Genomic DNA, 20,484 nt, shown 5'->3' with positions numbered 1-20,484 from the left:
AAGGGTGGGCGAGGCGACTGCATTAGCTTGGTGTCGCTCTAATATCCTTCCCCTAACCTTCCTCAGATTTGTGTAAGCTTACACAGAAGGTGGAATAATTCAAATAGGTACTTTAGGGGTTGGGGAAAGACTAAAGTTAACTGTCTGCTCGGGCATAAGAAAGATGCTGAGAATTGACATACTTTAATATTATGAAATTATGCATAAAGGACAATGACAATACACTACTCCAGCATCATAAAAGGCCCAAGTGGCATTTAACAAAATGTAATTTGTCCCGAGAGCTGAGCTGTGTGTCGGACATAGATTTCGACAATGGGTCTTTGGTACAAGCACTCGGGAAACGCAACAATATAAACATCAACCTTGTGGCCATAGCCAACGCCAGCGAGGAGTGACAGCTGGCATTTGTCAGACACGTTCTCCAACTTACCCTTTCATCCCAAAACACAAACAGCTGTGTTATGGGGGGAAACAAATGCTACCGTGTTTTCTGTCTCTACCTGCCACATTCTGACAGGTGTCTGACACCTACTTTCTCTCACCACTCCTGTTTCTATGAGCAGGCAGGGAGGTGACAACAGCTTTCTTTTGTAATGTACGTCTGAGCTGCAGTTGTTCCTGACGGGCAAGTGTCTTCTAAAACAGTCTCGAAAATGGAAATGAGGTAGCTTGTCAGTTAAAGAGGTGGAGAGAGGGAGGGAGAGGGAGGGTGGTTGCGCAGAGGAGGAAGGGAGTGGAGGGGGGACTGTTGCTTTTGACATGTGAAAGAGGGAACAAGCTAGGCTATACCATACCTTGCTGCATGAGGGAGCCCACACCGAACCAGAAGCTGTTAAGGAGGGTGAAGTTGTTCTCCACCACCTCGGATCCGGGATTGCAGGGATGGGCGTCGTACCATTCGTACGGACTGAACCTACAGGGAGACGGGTGGAGACGGATATCAGGAACAAAGGCTCCAGTGTACCACAATTTTGGCATAATAGTGTATTGTTACTGTGGGGCTCAGTTAACCCTGACGAGGCATGGGGAAAGAGATAATGTGCATTAGAATTCAATCCCTTTCTCACCAACATCAATATCAATATAGAAATAATGGGTACTCATGTAGCCCGTTATACAAAGAAAGAGAAAAATGAGTTCAAAGGAAAACTATGACTCAAAACAGTTTAATAATCAATGATATAACTGTGTTCATGCTGTAATATGGGGATGGGGGGTAATATAGGGACTTACACAGATCTGATATATTGCTCCCAAGTTTACATGTATTATGCATGGGTATACCTATCTTTGATTCATTTCATGCTCTTGGCCAGTAATCCTGTGGCTTTTGGGATGAACCATAGTAATGCATCACAAATTGGTTCTAATAAGACCAGAACAGAAGCTGTGCTTAATAATACATTATAGTTCTCTGCATCGAAGGCCTCTCTGGTGGGTATAGCACTCCTGATGTGTCCTTGAGCCTAGCACTTAACCTGAATTTCGCCTGACAAAACCACCCATGAAGCGTTAGTCTACAGTGTCCCTAAAGATCTGTGCAACTGTGGGCAGAAATTACGGGGTGCAAAAGGAGACATCTTTTCTTATGGCTTTTTACTCACTATACAAACAAAAGACCAGCTGTAAAGATGTCTACATGTATTGTTTTCAGTAACTTGATTGTTAGCGGTGCATTTGACATAGCATTTGTCAGTTGTGCTGACGTGCTCTTATGTGTCCTTGACGATAGCGGTGTCTGTCAACCCTGTTCAAATCAAAAAGTTTGCCGTACCTTTATGTATCTCTGTAGATATCTCGCTGTGCTCAAAGGTAGCTAACTGTACACAAAAATACCACTTTCAGGACGACAGATATTGAAATGTCATTTTGTGATAGAACGAGGCACGCAACGCTGAAAATGTAGTAGTATAAAACCTACGAAGCCCGTGGTTCCACGTACTCTGCCATTTAGTGTAACATCTTCTCAAAGTGCTCCACAGCATAAATCCTTTAATGTAGATGAAACAGTCACTTTTAAAGGCAGATGGAGGGATAAAACATGCTAAATGTCAGTGCTTTCCCTTCCTGAAATTAATTTTGAAAATGTTTTCAAATACGATCTGATTTATTCAGGGTGTTTTGCTGTCAGAGGAGAGGAGAAGAAGAGGATTAGATCCTTCGAACCCAGATAGAAGCAGCATATTTTAAGAAGAGATGCTATCTACTGGCTTTCATGAACGTTCGCCAATGAGTGGAGATAATACAAATGGACTATCTACTAACCCTAGCACTAACCCTAATCTTAACCCTTACCCTTATTCTAAACCTAACCCTAACCGTAACCTTATCAAGCAGTTGCTATCAACAGATAGTTTGTTGATAGTATGATGCTCTACAGATAGACTATCCGGATTATCCAAATAAAGGATGACCGAAATGGGTCCCGAAAACAGTCTATTCAAAAAGAAGAGACTAAATCAAGACCTTTAAGTTAGATGTCAAACGCTAATGATCTTTTTTTACCTCGTTTTTACCTTTTTTTTACCTACCTTTTTTTTAAAAACCTTTTTGTGTTAACAAACATTTCTAAGTGCATATAGTGTCAATAAAGTGTCTTCCAAAACATTTGTTCATTTAATGGAACACATAGGTTTGCATCTCCACGTTCCTCCATTTAATGGGGAAGGTGTTTAAAGATGGCGGCCTCCATACACTAAATACAAATGAGTTGTTTACCAAATTCGCTATACTGTACATTGCTCTATGTTACAATTATTTTGTATCGTCATTAGTACAGTATGTACAGTATACATGAACACAATTTAAGCAGACAATTTGAAAAACCCAAAAAGTAGATTGTGCTGATTTATTGGCGCATTGAACCATGTCACGCCCTGTAGTTTGAAAACTCAATGGATAGTGGGAAAACCATGACGTCATATCTGAATTCCCGAAATCTTTATGCACCTTCGCCATTCACAGCGTGTTTGTCATTCAATCTGGTCACACTCTAATGACGCAAAAATACCTCCCATAAAATCTGTCCTCTAAATAGTATGGATGAGAATCAGAAAGCAAACCCTCGCCTCTCCCTCATTCTAGACAGACATAGCAGAAGCACCTGAAGATGTAACCCAAAGAAATTTAAACTTAGCCAATGTGTTGCTATTTGAAAGATAAGGATGACCGGGGAAAAACTCCATTATTACACACTTGCTAGAGCGTAAGTTCTTATCAACATTGGCATGGTATAGACGTCTTATTTTGTCATCTGTATTCCACTGCCCATTTTTATCTTATGGAATTTCAAAGATACATTTTCCAGGTCCTGGACAGTGTATTGCAGCATTGATGCTTGTGATGATTTCTACCCCCCTAGTTACATCCTTAAAGTGATCCCAGGTTATAAGAGCACTGATAAGGCAAGTGCAAATACCGGGCACTGCTCAATGTTTCCTCTCTTTCGTACTTAGAGAATGGTTGCTTGTGATTTATTTTCTGTTTTCATACTTCTGTAAGCACTCAAGTAGGTTTCCCATATTGTTGACCTACGGTCATGAACTCCAAGATGGCTGTGGAAAAACATAAGGCTTAGTTCTCTTCTCGTGGGTGCCTGCTCAGTGACATGGATCATGATTGTCCAGAAAAGCTTTTGACTTCAAATTTGTCTGAATTGTATTAAATTATAGACTATCAGTACAGTATGTGCCTACCTGATATTGAACACATACATTTGCCTCTTTCGTCAAAGCGTTCTGGTTTTTCCAACATCTCAAGCACCCATACATCGTTTGGCTCTAAGCACTTCTGCTCGCTTTCTAGGCAGGTCTCCAAAGAATGATGCAACAGTCAGAGATGATTTTCTACTTGTGCTTACAAAAACAGGGTGTTAAAATGAGCTTGTGAGCTTGTCTCAAGACATAATGGGAGAGGGTTGAGGAGAGCAGCTGGCTCCTCTCAGAACCCCAAGCCCCTTCAAAAGCTCTACATTGTCAGAACTTCCTCAAGCACCACTCCGCATTTGGAGGCACCAGGAAGTGGTGAGAAGCAGTGACAATGACCACAGAAAGCAAGCAGGATGCCTGCAAGTGGCACATGGATTCTTTTCTTTCTCTCTTATGTAAATAATTCCATAGAAAGTCTCAGGAACACATTTGGAACACATAGGGAAATATTGAAAAAAATCTGAGATACCCTGACCTCAATCCATACTAATTTCAACTTTCAATTATTTTCAATGATTTGTGGGGAATGTGGAAAAGATAACAAGCACAGATAAATGTCATGAGAGACATTTCTTTTTTTATTATCAAATTTCTTTCTCCAGGTATCGGCAGGTATTTATTTTTATACATTTGAAAGACGAAAGTTACAACTGCAGAGAAATTATACAGGAAACGCTTTGAATTGGAGAGAATAACTTCGCTAGTGGTTTGCTACTCTCATCTTTTTCTTCCACTGCTGGGCTCCACAGAGAACCCACGCTGACTTAACTGCCTTGATCACTACCCACCAACTCACACAAAATGTTGGACTTGTACCAATTGAACATGGACCTACCGCTGAGCAGAGACCTCCTCTTACCCCCAACTGATGAAATCACTTGAGACCATCATTGACTGACTCGGTTCTGCAGAGATTCAGATTGGCCAGCCTCAATTTGTGCACTATATCCTTCCAGATAAAACATTTCCACATCGCTGCAACAATACACAGTTGGGGGCATTAAAACGTTAGGTTGCGCCTTGGTTTTGGCATGTTCAACATGGTGCTCTCCTAGTGAGAGACAGTGTTGTCACAAAAAACTGTATCGCTGTACAATTTTTTTTTTTAACTAACTTTTTCGTGCCTGCAAATACAAGTACAATAAACAAAATATATCACTATCAATAAAATTCAATGAACACAAACACACACAGGCAGAACAAGAAAAGTCTGGGACTCACCTGGCGATGACGAAGAGAACACAGCTGACGCCTAGGTAGGCCAGCAGGATGTAGACCCAGATGTCCGGGGTCATGGGGTTGAGGAAGGAGAAGAAGCCGTTGTTGGTGGTGTTGGGCTTGCGGTACAGGATGCTGATGCCCATGCTCATGAAGGGCTTGGAGAAGTCCACGACCTTCTCACGCAGGTAGGTAATGGTAAGAGGGGCCACAGCCAAGTCGGCTCTCTGTAGGGGAGACAAGAGAAGGGACGATCAGTCAAACGATAAGACCCTTTCACTAGCTTTATTACCTTTGTTACCCCAAAGCCATAAGACTGCCGAACAGTTAATTAAACGGCTACCCGGATTTTCTGCTTTCACCCCCTACCTACAGTACATAGCGTTTCAATCAATCACCTAACCTAACCAAACCGACATGTACATATTACCTCGATCAATCACCCAACTACCTCGTACTCCAGTACACTGACTCGGTACAGGTAATCCTTGTACGTAGCTTGTATATAGCCTCATTATTGTTATTTTAGTGTTATTTTATTTGTATCTATTTGTTAATCCTCTTAAGCGTTTGACAGTAAAGTCTACACTTGTTGTATTGATTTGATTTGAGCTTCTTTTGCTGGTACTTTCATATGTTCTTCAGGTATTTTTGAAAATCATAGATCTGCATGAACCATTGTTGTTACACCAAAAAGGTACATGCAACTTGAAAACCAGTTAGAGGAAGAATAAAGTACATTACATTGGTAGTTTCATAACAAGTATTATTAAGTCCTGTAACATATGACATCATTTGATAAAATCAAAGTTCTATTGAACTTCACACCAAAGTAATTTTGCAGAGATCACAGGTTGCCCCCTCCCTCCAAATATTCACCAATCTTTTTTTTACATAAGAAATGACAAACACCCGTCCTAATGAATCACAAGAAACAAGGGCCATTCCCACATGCCTTCCCACCAGCTTCTCCCCATGCCTCCACTATCTGGAGCCTGGTGCCTTCTGACTAGGCTAATATAGCTCTCTGAGATACTGCCCTGGGAGGGTCTGACGGTGAACGTTGCGGCCCATGATTTTGCGTCTGGCTGCATATTCAGAAGGTTACCGTTTACAAGGCCTCCCCCCACACCTCAAACATGTCAGGGTTGGACAGGAGATTAATGAAACCAGTTGCTTGGTTCACGCTTGGATAGCTCCCTTCCTCGGAAACAAAGGAAACTCACAAAGGGGCTTGGACCAATCTCCTTTTCTTCCTTTTTGAGTGGTGGCATAGCAACAAAGCTCAGTGTGCTAGCACCAGAACATCCCTGATGGAGGTCAGTTAAATTAGGTATTGGTGAGTACATTGGAAAGTGTGGAGGATGTCTATTCCTGTAGATCATATGAAGGTCTGAATTACCAGAACCCTGCTCCCTACAAGCTCAGAAGCATTCCAAGAAAGTGCTCATAAGTATTCCAAGAAACAAATGTAGCAATTAATTGCCCCCCCCCCCCCCCCCCCCCATGTGTAATTTGTAATGTATGTACAAGGCTGACAATGCATCGAATCAATCCCCTTCATTTCTTAGCTTAGCTGACATTACAATGTCAGAGCAATAACCTCTAAAATTAGAAAACAAATGCTTTTGTGGTGTTAAGAAAGTAACTCAAGGACATTTTTTTTGCTGTCGCTACCACATAGCTCAGTCACTCCCCCCTTCCAAAAGAATTACTAATTACTATTCTAACATTCAGAGCAGTCAATGGGGGTCAGTATAAGAAAATGGTCGAACTCCGCGTGTGACCGTTTGGATTATACCTGCGCCTGTGGCCAACACTGTGGTGGCTAAACACAAGAAAGCCTAACAAAGAGAGACAGTGTGGGCACAGCCAATCTGTCATGTGGTGCAATCCACTGTGCCCTCATTAAACATGTACATTTACAACACACACCCGCTTCCTCTGTTCTCTGCCGTCGACCGCCGCTTTTCAAGCTAGCTGCCACTCAACCGGAAGACCGAGCAGCAGGTGATCCCAGCCAATCTCAGCCATCCCTATGGTGGGCTAATATACACGCTGCACGGCTATTTTTTGCTTACACACGTATTGCCGAGCACACGCGTGATAACCTAATAGTACCCTGCTGAGTGCCACATGGCTCTGTGTTATCTGTGGGCGCGCAGATGGTATTGTAAGCTTAGAGCTGTGCTACCTCCATACTGCCACACCTGATAACATTCTGTAGGATTCATACAATTACACCAACACTACCGGTCAAAAGATTTAGAACACCTACTCATTCAAGGTTTATTTTTTATTTTTACTATTTTCTACATTGTAGAATAATAGTGAAGACATCACAACTATGAAATAACACATATGGAATCATGTAGTAACCAATAACGTGTTAAACAAATATATATTTTATATTTGAGATTCTTCAAATATCCACCCTTTGCCTTGATGACAGCTTTTCAAACTCTTGGCATTCTCTCAACCAGCTTCACCTGGAGTTCCCACATATGCTGAGCACTTGTTGGCTTCTTTTCCTTTACTCTGCGGTCCGACTCATCCCAAACCATCTCAATTTGGTTGAGGTCGGGGGATTGTGGAGGCCAGGCCCCACTAATCCCAAACCAGATGGGGTGGAGTATCGCTGCATAATTCTGTGGTAGCCATGCTGGTTAAGTGTGCCTTGAATTCTAAATAAATCACAGACAGTGTCACCAGAAATGTACCCCCACACCATAACACCTCCTCCTCCTCCATGCTCTATGGTGGGAAATACACATGCAGAGATCATTCGTTCACCTACACCACATCTCACAAAGACACGGCGGGCAGTTGGAACCAAAAAATTCAAATTTGGACTCCAGACCAAAAGACAAATTTCCACCGTTCTAATGTCTATAGCTCGTGTTTCTTGGCCCAAGCAAGTCTCTTCTTATTGTTGGTGTCCTTTAGTACTGGTTTCTTCGCAGCAATTCGACCATGATTCACACAGTCTCCCCCTGAACAGTTGATGTTAAGATGTGTCTGTTCCTTGAACTCTGTGAAGCATTTATTTGGACTGCAATTTCTGAGACTGGTAACTCAAATGAACTTATCCTCTGCAGCAGAGGTAACTCTGGCACGATACAACAGGATATAATGTGACGCCTAAGACACATTTTTACTTGCAGTCATTAGCGGCCGTTGGAATCTATGTTCCTTTTTCCTTCTTCCTTTTTTTGTCGGAATACAACAGGATATAATGAGGACTACATGAAATATGTCTTGCGTGTAATGGACATAAAACAAGGGACTGGTCTTGCGATATATTTAGGTTGTTTGCTCTTCTTTTCTTTTTTTCTTTTCTTTTTTTTTTCAATCCAATGAACTGAGCAGGCTAGGCTGACATGCTTATAGCCTTGCTAGGACTTTCAAATATGAGCATGCATGTATAAGATTGTGCTGTTATTATTTATATTACTATTATTGTTACTACATATTTTTTCTGACTGTTTTCCATGTTATTTGGTTAGTTCTCTTAGGCATCCTCATAGATAATGATATTTCCCTCTGGCCAATGCCGATCGGCGGCCAAGGGTTTGCCTTAGGACGCAAAGGTGCGTCATGAGTTAGGGAGATGGTCTGATGGTCTTAGTGACAACAGACCTAGATATGGGGGAAGGTTTTAGTGGGTGGAATATTAGGACAATTGGAGGTTTACAAAGTTGCAGCTACAGTATGCTTAACAGTGTAAATTATTATGGTGCAACTATATGGACACTTAATATCATGGTGCTTCATAATGGTAAGTTTACAAACATTGGTTGTGGTAAGTATAATTGAAACTTGGGTATCATCATGGTAAGTGGGTAAATAAGTATAGCAAGTTATACTTGTAATGGCTTATCAGATCATAAAAAAAGAAGATCCATTTTTACATGGCTAAAAGAGAAAGAATATAATATCTATTGTTTACAGGAAACTCATTCTACAAATATAGATGAGGTTGGGTGGAAAAATGACTGGGAGGGAGAAATATATTTGTGTCATGGTCAAAGAATCTCAAAAGGGGTGATTATACTAATTAATACACATTTTTATTCGATTGTGCAAACTGTGCAAACAGATCCGCAAGGAAGATGGATAATTTTAAAAATGCTATTGGACCATCTGGCTAATTAATCTATATGGGCCAAATAATAATGATCCACACTTTTTCGAAAATATATATAATAATCTATTGAGCTCACAAGCAACGAAATAATCTATTATCATAAAGGAAATCATTCTATTAACTATAACCCTCAAGCACTTAAGGAGATTACGAAGATCATGGATACATTAGAACTAGTGGATATATGGAGGTTGAAAAACCCTGACCTAGTGAAATATACATGGAGGAGGCTTAATCAAGCTAGCCATCTTGATTACTTCCTATTCTTGCTCTTGCTGGCATCAAAAGTTTTAAAAAGTATTAATAGGAGACTGAATGCGATCGGACCACCATCTAATTGTCCTCCATATAACTCTTACAGAATTTCCACATGGACGGGGATATTGTAAATTTAATCAAAGCCTATTGGATGACAATTTCTTCTTAACTAAGACAAAATAATTAATAATTGACTTTTTTTGTACAACATAGGTACAGCAGATCCCCTTATTGAATGGGACACTTTCAAATGTACTTTTAGAGGCCATTCAATACAATACTCATCATTAAAACAAAAATAGTTTTGGTCAAAAGAGATTAGACTAATAAAGGAAATAGAGAAAGTAACAGCGCAGGTAGATGGTAATAGAAACTGTACTATAGAGGCACAAAATAAGTTAGAGGTAAACAAAAATAAATGTAGGTTCTTATTCAAGAACGATCAAGTGTAATGTATTACAAAAATATAGCGAATTGGATGGAAAATGGGGAAAAATGCACAACATTTTTCTTGAATCTTCAACACAGAAATTCTACCAAAAATAATTTACAGAAACTCGTTACAAATGATGGAGTTATCTATGATTCACCAAATTTACAGAAAGACCGGTGTGAAGGCCAACTTACTGAGAGGGACTTTTTGAGGCAATAAAATCTTTCAGTCTGGAAAAACACCAGGGCTTGATGGTATAACAGACATTTAATTACTCTTATACAAATGGTAGACTTTTAGGTACTCAAAAAGAAGGTCTGATTTCATTACTACTAAAACAGGACCCAGGTGGTAAGTATAAAGATCCAGTCCATTTAAAAAACTGGAGGCCTCTAACACTTCAATGTTGTGATGTGAAAATCCTGGCGAAATGCATAGCATACAGAATAAAAAAGGTTATACCATCCTGTTCAGACAGGTTTTTTACATGGACAATATATTGGAGATAATATACGACAATTACTTGAAACAATTGAACATTCTGAAACATTGAAGATACCAGGTCTGGTCTTCATAGTAGATTTTGAAAAGGCATTTGATAAAGTACAATTAGATTTTAAATATAAATGCCTGGAATACTTTAATTTTGGTGAATCTCTTATACAATGGGTTAAATTTATGTACAGCATCCCCACATGTAAAATAGTAAACAATGCTTACTTCTCAGAAAGTATTGAGCTTTTAGAGGAGTAAAACAAGGCTGTCCGTTGTCTCCATATCAATTTATTATGGCCATTGAAATGCAAGCTATTAAAATTAGATCCAACAAGAACATCAAGGGGTTAGAAATCCAGGGGATAAAAACAAAAGTGTCAATGTAAGCTGATGACTCTAGTTTTTTCTTAAGTCTGCAATCTGGATCCCTGCACAGTCTCATTTGAAGATCTTGATCACTTTGCTAGCCCTGTAGTTTACCAATAAAATGGGCAGATGGTGAAGTAGACATGCTTGGTATTCATATCTCAAAAAATATAAATGAACTTCCTACAATTAATTTCAATAGAATGTTAGCAAAAATAGAAAAAAATTACAACCATGGAGAAGTAAATACTTGTCTATTTATGGAAAAATTACATTGATTAACTCTTTGGTCCTATCACAGTTTACTTACTTACTAATGGCATTGCCTACTCTAGATGATTTGTTTTTAAAATCATATGATCAAAACATATTTCATTTTATTTGGAATGCTAAGCTAGACAAAATTAAATGTGCCTATTTATATAATGAATGTGAGTTTGGGGGGCTAAAATTATTAAATATTAAAGCATTAAACCTCTCACTAAAAGCTTCATTCATACATAGGTTATACTTAAACCCCAAATGGTTCTCAGGTAGATTATTAAGAAAAGCTCATCCTTTGGTCAAAAATTGCCTTTTTGCCTTCATACAGATTACAAATTCTAATTTACGACTAATTGAAAATGAAATTTTGTTGACAGTATCACCCTTTCTTAAACAATCCATAAAAAGCTGGTTACAATTTCAGTTTTATCCTCCAGAAACGATAGAACAAATATTACAACAAATGTTATGGTTAAACTCAAATATATTGATAAACAAAAAAACAATTTTTTATGGATTTTTTCAACAATTAAAAAAGAATATTTATTAATGATATAATGAATAAAAATGGAGTTATGTCACATATGCAGTTATGGAAAATATATGGGAATATCTACTCAATCCAAACTTACAAACAAATGATTGCAGCACTACCACAAAAATGGAGGCGGCAATTGGAAAACGGAGAAGGTAGGGAACTTGTTTGTCTGCCATTTATTAAAGGTACAAATAGAAAAATATACCAGTTTCATCTGAGGACAAACATGTTGACAGCTGCGCCATACAAGTTGCAAAATAAATGGCACATGGTTTAAGAACTGGTACAAAAAACTATACTTGACTCAACACTTAGAGTTTTTAAATTTAAATTATTATATCAAATTCTTGCCACCAACAGAATGCTATATATATTGGGCATACAATAATCTCAGCTCTGTAGATTTTGTTGCGAAGAGACAGAATCAATAGATCACTTATTCTGGTATTGCCCCTACGTAGCTTGTGTCTGGTCACAGGCTCAGGAATGGTTAAAAAATCACAACATGCACTTAAAAATAATATACGATTAAAAAGATTCATACATTTTGTAAAACATCACAGCACAATTGAAAAAATATATGGCACATGGAAACCAAACAAGGGCGGTCTATGGTGATAACTGGGATGGGCTGAGAGTGGCTGAGGGTTGGGATTAAAGAGTTGTTTTGGTAATGTATTGTTGTTATATAGATTTTTCTTAATTTTTTAAATTTAACCTTTATTTAAGCAGGTAGGCCAGTTGAGAACAAGTTCTCATTTACAACTGCGACCTGGCCAAGATAAAGCAAATCAGTGCGACACAAACAACAACAGAGTTACACATGGAATAAACAAACGTTCAACACAATAGAAAAATAAAGTCTATATGCATTGTGTGCAAATGGCGTGAGGGAAGGCAATAAATAGGCCATAGTAGCGAAGTAATTACAATTTAACAAATTAACACTGGAGTGATAGATGTGCAGATGATGATGTGCAAGTAGAAATAATGGTGTGCAAAAGAGCAAAAAAGTAAATAAAAACAATATGGGGATGAGGTAGGTAGATTGGATGGGCTATTTACAGATGGGCTGTGTACAGCTGTAGCGATCGGTTAGATGCTCAGATCGCTGATTTTTAAAGTTAGTGAGGGAGATATAAGTCTACAACTTCAGCGATTTTTGCAATTCGTTCCAGTCATTGGCAGCAGAGAACTGGAAGGAAAGGCGGCCAAAAGAGGTGTTGGCTTTGGGGATGACCAGTGAGATATACCTGCTGGAGCGCGTGCTATGGGTGGGTGTTGTTATCGTGACCAGTGAGCTGGGATAAGGCGGAGCTTTACCTAGCAAAGACTTATAGATGATCTGGAGCCAGTGGGTCTGGCAACGAATATGTAGCGAGGGCCAGCCGACGAGAGCATACAGGTCGCAGTGGTGGGTGGTATATGGGGCTTTGGTGACAAAATGGATGACAATGTGATAGACTGCATCCAGTTTTCTGAGTAGAGTGTTGGAGGCTATTTTGTAAATGACATCGCCGAAGTCGAGGATCGGTAGGATAGTCAGTTTTACGAGTGTATGTTTGGCAGCGTGAGTGAAGGAGGCTTTGTTGCGAAATAGGAAGCAGATTGTAGATTTAATTTTGAATTGGAGATGTTAAATGAGTCTGGAAAGAGATTTTACAGTCTAGCCAGACATCTAGGTATTTGTAGTTGTACACATATTCTAAATCAAAACTGTCCAGAGCAGTGACGCTAATCGGGCGGGTGGGTGCGGGCAGGGATCGGTTGAAAAGCATGCATTTCGTTTTACTAGCGTTTAAGAGCAGTTGGAGGCCACGGAAGGAGTGTTTTATGGCATTGAAGCTCGTTTGGAGGTTTGTTAACACAGTGACCAAAGAAGGGCCAGATGTATACAGAATGGTGTTGACTGCATAGAGATGGGTAAGGGAATCACCAAGAGCGACATCATTGATATATACAGAGAAAAGATTCGGCCCGAGAATTGAACCCTGTGGTACCCCCATAGAGACTGCCAGAGGTCCGGACAACAGGCCCTCCGATTTGACACACTGAACTCTATCTGAGAAGTAGTTGGTGAACCAGGCGAGGCAGTCCAAGGCTGTTGAGTCTGCCGCTAAGAATACGTGAATGACAGAGTCGAAAGCCTTGGCCATGTCGATGAAGACGGCTGCACAGTACTGTCTTTTATCGATGGCGGTTATGATATCGTTTACGACCTTGAGTGTGGCTGAGGTGCACCCGTGACCAGCACGGAAACCGGATTGCACAGCGGAGAAGGTACGGTGGGATTCGAAATGGTCAGTGATCTGTTTATTAACTTGGCTTTCGAAGACTTTAGAAAGGCAGGGCAGGATGGATGTAACAGTTTGGGTTTAGAGTGTCACCCCCTTTGAAGAGGGGGATGACCGCGGCAGCTTTCCAATCTTCAGGGATCTTGGATGATACGAAAGAGAGGTTGAACAGACTGGTAGTAGGGGTTGCAACAATGAATTTTAGAAAGAGAGGGTCCAGATTGTCTAGCCCAGCTGATTTGTACGGGTCCAGATTTTGCAGCTCTTTCAGAACATCTGCTATCTGGATTTGTGTGAAGGAGAAGCTGTGGAGGCTTGGCAAGTAAATGCGGGGGGTGTGGAGCTGTTGGCTGGGATTGGGGGTACCATGTATATATAAAAGTGCCATGTATGTAAAATGTAAATAGGTAAAGGTAAAAGGTAAAATGTACGTATATGTAGCAAAAAAGCTGTAAAAAACAATCTATATTTGTCCTCCTAAGAGGGTTTTAAAAATGTAAAATTAAAAACTCTGGATCTTTCATTCCTGTGGCGGAATGACCATGTCTTAAAGTAATGATGGACTGTAATTTCTCTTTGCTTATTTGAGCTGTTCTTGCCATAATATGGGCTTGGTCTTTTACCAAATAGGGCTATCTTGTGTTTACCCCTTACCTTGTCACAACACAACTGATTGGCTCAAACGCATTAAGAAGGAAAGAAATTCCACAAATTCACTTTTAAGAAGGCACACCTGGTAATTGAAATGCATTCCATGTGACTACTTCATGAAGCTGCTTGAGAGAATGCCAAGAGGGTGCAAAGCTGTCATCAAGGCAAAGGTTGGCTATTTGAAGAATCTCAAATATATTTTGATTTCTTTAACACTTTTTTGGTTAGTACATGATTCCATTTGTTATTTCATAGTTTTGATGTATTCACTATTATTCTACAATGTAGAAAATAGTCAAATTGAATGATAATCTTGGACAGCGCCGGAGAACATATCGCCATATTTCCTGTACCTCTTAACTCGATTGTTTTACAAAGATTTGCACACGGTGCTCCAACTGCCTCACTGTCCACCACTGTTTCAATTTGCATATATGACTAGAGAAATGTTGTCCCTGGTAATTCCATCGTCTGACTACAGTACCTCCCCCTTGAATAGCAAAGGATTGTAGAGTGATAATGGCATTTGCATTACTATAACATCATCCTATCCTTCAAGTAGACTTCTAAAGCACAAAAACACTATAATGTAGCAGAATAATGTAGCTGTGGTTGTTGATGCAATTGAAAGTCATGCTGCCCGTCCGTCAAAATGACAGCTCTGACCACTATCCCGCCCTCAGTAGTCAAAACCCCCTCCGCGTACCACTGTAAAACCAATCAGGTCTGCGACCCTCAGATAGAGACAACACATGTATGTGCCTAGAACTGCAAATAAAGCCCCTTTTCAATCCAATATCTTGCCAAGGTCCCAAGTCCAGTCTGCTATCTCTACATGTAGACAATGAGATGTGTGGATTGCTGTGGTGTGCATCGGTCTCGCCGTAACCTTCCTGTGTATCTCTCGGAGCAAGAGATTAATTGAAAAGAAACAAATGATGTGTTAAGCTCGCTATTAATACTGGCATCAACATCATGATTAATTGGATCATCTATTGTGACTAAATCAAGTTTAACATGACCTGTTGCATAATTTTACGCCTTTCCCACAATGCCCTTTGGCGTTGTAGTGAGCTTTGACGACTCAGAGGAAAGCAAAGGCCGCTATGCTACATGGGCACGGAAGGCTTTTTGTATTTAATTAGCCTCAACACACACACTCTTTCTCATTCAATATTTATCCCATTTGTATTTACACACAACAGCCTATTAATCATGTATATTATGCACATACACATGTGTATGCATAGACAGAAATATATTCACCTGATGCACACAAAGTTGGCCTTGTAGGTGAGACACAATGCAATACTTCTGTCTTAGTTTATTCAATAGTACAAATTCAGGAAATGTATGGAAAAACACTAACCCAGCTACATGCATGTTTTTAGTTTTTAGAAATCAGAGACCATTTGCTCCTTCCTACATGTTGACAAAAGGTGACATCAGACATACCAACAAAGACTTTATTTTTGTCAAACCACATTTGCTTCTTTGTTTGACAGAGCTCGGTGACCTACAAAGATGAATGAAGGCTTACAACTGCTTTTAATAAATCCACACGACTACTTCACTGTTGAGTAATGAAACTATGATTTATGTGAGATTGTGGGCTGGCAGGACGAATCAGCTGAAAACAACCGCAGACGGCTTTGTTTTGCTTGTCGTCTTCCTTAAACCAATGAATTTATCTAGCAACTGTAGGTGACCCGTTGGATCACTAGTAAACGGCAGCATTGTAATGTTGCGTAGTCATCCCAACACAACATGGGTTAATAAATATTTGTTTGCTGTCAGTGTCATCTGAGCTCATATCTCTGTTGATTTGCATAAAAGCATCCCAGAAACATATCCATGACTTCCATTGGATTGTCAGGTATGCGTAAATGGCTGTAAGTGAGTCAGGTGCAGGAGAGCAGATATTGGGTAGCCAACGGAGCCTTTTATTTAGGCGAACCAAAAGCACACGGCAAAGTGAACACGGAATAACAATACGGGTTAACATAACCCAGCGCAACAGACTAAAGTGCGCATAACATGAAACAGAATAAATAATACCACACAAAGACATGGGGGAAACAGAGGGTTAAATACACAACACATAATGAGGGAAATGAGAACCAGGTGTGTGGGAAAACAAGACAAGACAAATGGAAAATGAATGATGGATCGGCGATGGCTAGAAGACTGGCGACGTCGACCGCCGAGCACCGCCCGAACAAGGAGAGGCATCGACTTCGGCAGAAGTCGTGACAGTACCCGTCGCACGTCGACACCGGCCTCGGGGACAACCCGGAGTACAAGGCGCAGGGCGATCCGGATGGAGACGGTGGAACTCTCGCAGCAGGGAAGGATCCAACACGTCCTCCACCGGGAGCCCAGCATCTCTCCTCCGGACCATACCCCTCCCAGTCCACGAGGTACTGAAGGCCCCTCGCCCGACGTCTCGAATCCAATATGGAACGAACGGAGTACGCCGGGACCCCCTCGATGTCCAGAGGGGGCGGAGGAACCTCCCGCACCTCAGACTCCTGGAGCAGGCCAACCACCACCGGCCTGAGGAGAGACACAAGGAACGAGGGGTTAATGCGGTAATCGGGGGGAAGCTGTAACCTGTAACAAACCTCGTTCACTCTCCTCAGGACTTTAAATGGCCTCACAAACCGCGGACCCAACTTCCGGCAGGGCAGGCGGAGGGGCAGGTTTCGGGTCGAGAGCCAGACCCGGTTCCCCGGTGCGAACTCCGGGGCCTCACTACGGTGACGGAAAGTTGGCACAGCACAGCGCGCTGAAGGTGAACATGGGCGGCATCCCATGTTTCCTCCGCACGCCGGAACCAGTCGTCCATCGCAGGAGCTTCGGTCTGACTCTGATGCCAAGGAGCCAAACCGGCTGATACCCCAATACACACTGAAAGGGTGAGAGGTTAGTGGAGGAGTGGTGGAGCGAGTTCTGGTCCATCATGCCCAGGGCACGAACGCTTCCCACTCCCCCGGCCGGTCCTGGCAATAGGACCTCAGAAACCTACCCACATCCTGGTTAACTCTCTCCACCTGCCGTTACTCTCGGGGTGAAAACCTGAGGTAAGGCTGACCGAGACCCCCAGACGTTCCATGAACGCCTTCCAGACCCTCGAAGTGAACTGGGGACCTCGATCAGACACTATATCCTCAGGCACCCCGTAGTGTCGGAAGACGTGCGTAAACAAGGCCTCCGCAGTCTGTAGGGCCGTAGGGAGACCGGGCAGAGGGAGGAGATGGCAGGACTTAGAGAAACGATCCACAACCACCAGGATCGTGGTGTTTCCCTGTGATGGGGGAAGATCGGTCATGAAATCGATTGACAGGTGTGACCATGGCCGCTGTGGAACGGGTAAGGGATGTAACTTAACTCTGGGCAGGTGCCTAGGAGCCTTACACTGGGCGCACACTGATCAGGAGGAAACATAAACCCTCACGTCCTTAGCCAAAGTGGGCCACCAGTACTTCCCGCTCAGACAGCGCACCGTCCGACCGATGCCTGGATGACCAGAGGAGGGTGACGTGTGGGCCCAATAGATCAGCCGGTCACGGACAGCAGACGGAAAGTACAGACGCCCAGCGGGACACTGGAGGGGAGCGGGCTCTGTACGCAACGCCCGCTCAATGTCCGCGTCCAGCTCCCACACTACCAGCGCCACCAGGCAGGAGGCCGGGAGTATGGGAGTGGGATCCATGGGCCGCTCTTCTGTGTCATACAGCCGGGACAGTGCGTCTGCCTTCACGTTCTGGGTACCTGGTCTGTAAGAAAGGGTGAAAACAAACAGGTGAAAAACATGACCCTCCTTGCCTGGCGAGGGTTCAGTCTCCTCGCCGCCCGGATGTACTCCAGATTGCGGTGGTCAGTCCAGATGAGAAGGGTGTTTAGCCCCCTCAAGCCAATGTCTCCAAGCCTTCAAAGCCTTGACAACAGCCAACAACTCCCGGTCCCCCACGTCATAGTTTCGCTCTGCCGGGCTGAGCTTCTTCGAGAAGAAAGCACAGGGGCGGAGCTTCGGTGGCGTACCTGAGCGCTGAGAGAGCACAGCTCCTATCCCAGCCTCGGATGCGTCCACCTCCACTATGGATGCCAAAGAGGGATCCAGATGAGCCAGCACGGGAGCCGAGGTAAACAGAGCCCTCAGGTGACCAAAAGCCCTCTCCGCGTCAGCTGTACACTGCAACCGCACCGGGCCCCCCTTCAGCAGTGAGGTAATGGGAGCCGCTACCTGACCAAAACCTCGGATAAACCTCCAGTAGTAGTTGGCAAACCCTAAAAACCGCTGAACCTCCTTTACCGTGGTGGGAGTCGGCCAATTACGCACGGGTGCAATGCGGTCACTCTCCATCTCCACCCCTGAGGTGGAAATGCGATACACTAGGAAGGAGACGGACTGTTAAAAGAACAGGCATTTCTCAGCCTTGGCGTACAGGTCATGCTCCAACAGTCAACCAAGCACCTTGCGCACCAAGGACACATGCTCGGCGCCTGTAGCGGAGTATATCAGAATGTCATCAATATACACCACTACACCCTGCCCATGCAGGTCCCTGAAAATCTCGTCTACAAAGACTTGGAAGACTGATGGAGCATTCATCAACCCGTACGGCATGACGAGGTACTCATAGCGCCCAGAGGTGGTACTGAAAGCCGTCTTCCACTCATCTCCCTCCCGGATACGCACCAGGTTATAAGCGCTCCTGAGATCTAGTTTGGTGAAGAAGCGCACCCCGTGCATTGACTCTATCGCTGTGGCTATGAGCGGTAGCGGGTAACTATACCTCACAGTGATCTGATTCAGACCCCGATAGTCAATACATGGGTGCAGACCTCCCTCCTTCTTCTTCACAAAAAATAAACTTGAGGAGGAGGGTGAAGTGGAGGACCGAATGTATACCTGACGCAGGGATTTGGAGACCCCTGACGCAGGGATTTGTTTCCATAGCCTCCGTCTCCGCCTGTGAGAGGGGATACACGTGACTCCTGGGAAGTGCAGCGCCTACCAGGAGATCTATCGCACAATCGTCGATGAGGTGGTAATTGAGTCGCCTTCTTTTTAGAGAAGGCGAGAGCCAAATCGGCATATTCAGGGGGAATGCGCACGGTGGAGACCTCGTCTGGACTCTCCACCGTAGTGGCACCAACGGAAACCCCTAAACACTTACCTGAGCACTCTCGCGACCACCCTGTGAGAGCCCTCTGTGGCCAAGAAACAGTGGGGTTAAGACAAGTTAACCAGGGTAGGCCCAGCCCCACGGGAAACGCAGGAGAGTCAATAATAAAGGGACTAATTCTCTCCGTATGACCCCCATGCGTCACCATGCCCAAAGGAGCGGTGACCTCCCTAATCAACCCTGACCATAATGGTCGACTATCTAAGGCGTGAACGGGGAAGAGCACATCCACGGGAACGATGGGGATCCCTAAACTATGGGCACATTATCTATCAATGAAATTCCCAGCTGCGCCTGAATCGACGAGCGCCTTATGCTGGGAATGCAGGGAAAACTCAGGAAAAGTAACAAACAAAAACATGTGTGCAACAGAGGGCTTTGAGTGAGAATGGTGCCTTCTCACCTGGGGTGACGCCAGAGTGCCCTGCCTGCTGCCTCGAACCCTAGAGGAGCCAACACGGCACCGACCAGCAGTGTGACATCTGCGGCCACAGATGGTACACGTGAAAGCCCCTCCTCCGGTCTCCCTGTGCGCAGCACCTCCCAGCTCCATAGGATCCAGAGTGGTGGTGCTGGGAAATAGAATCGACAGAGCCCTCTCTGGACGTCCGCGGGTGACCAGCAGGTTATCCAGCCGAATGGACATGTCCACCAGCTGGTCGAAGGTAAGAGTGGTATCCCTACAGGTCAACTCCCGACGGACATCCCCGTACAGGCTGCAACGGTAGTGGTCGATGAGGGCCCTGTCGCTCCATCCCGCTCCGGCGGCCAAGGTCCGAAACTCCTGGGCGCTCCTCGTCCCCTGCCTCAGGTGAAACAGACGTTTCCCCGCCGCTCTATCCTCGGGCGGGTGGTCGAAGACTGCCCGGAAGCAGCGGGTGAATTCCGCATCTCCTTCTCCCCACACGGCGTTGGCCC

General features: G+C 43.3%; 1 protein-coding gene across 1 annotated transcript in view; it reads right to left on the bottom strand.

The window, feature by feature from the left end:
- LOC120031587 (glutamate receptor ionotropic, kainate 3-like) overlaps positions 1-20,484 on the bottom strand; it is a 143,341-nt gene that overhangs the window by 20,188 nt on the left and 102,669 nt on the right. The window contains exons 11-12 of the mRNA XM_038977396.1: positions 4,932-5,155; positions 798-916 (exon numbers count right to left, since the gene is read on the bottom strand). Coding sequence (XP_038833324.1) covers positions 798-916; positions 4,932-5,155 — 343 coding nt within the window. The remainder of the gene's footprint in view (positions 1-797; positions 917-4,931; positions 5,156-20,484) is intronic.

This window comes from Salvelinus namaycush, chromosome 37 (assembly GCF_016432855.1).
Source record: "Salvelinus namaycush isolate Seneca chromosome 37, SaNama_1.0, whole genome shotgun sequence".
Classification (NCBI taxonomy): domain Eukaryota; kingdom Metazoa; phylum Chordata; class Actinopteri; order Salmoniformes; family Salmonidae; genus Salvelinus; species Salvelinus namaycush.
This window is presented reverse-complemented; position numbering and strand designations above follow the sequence as displayed.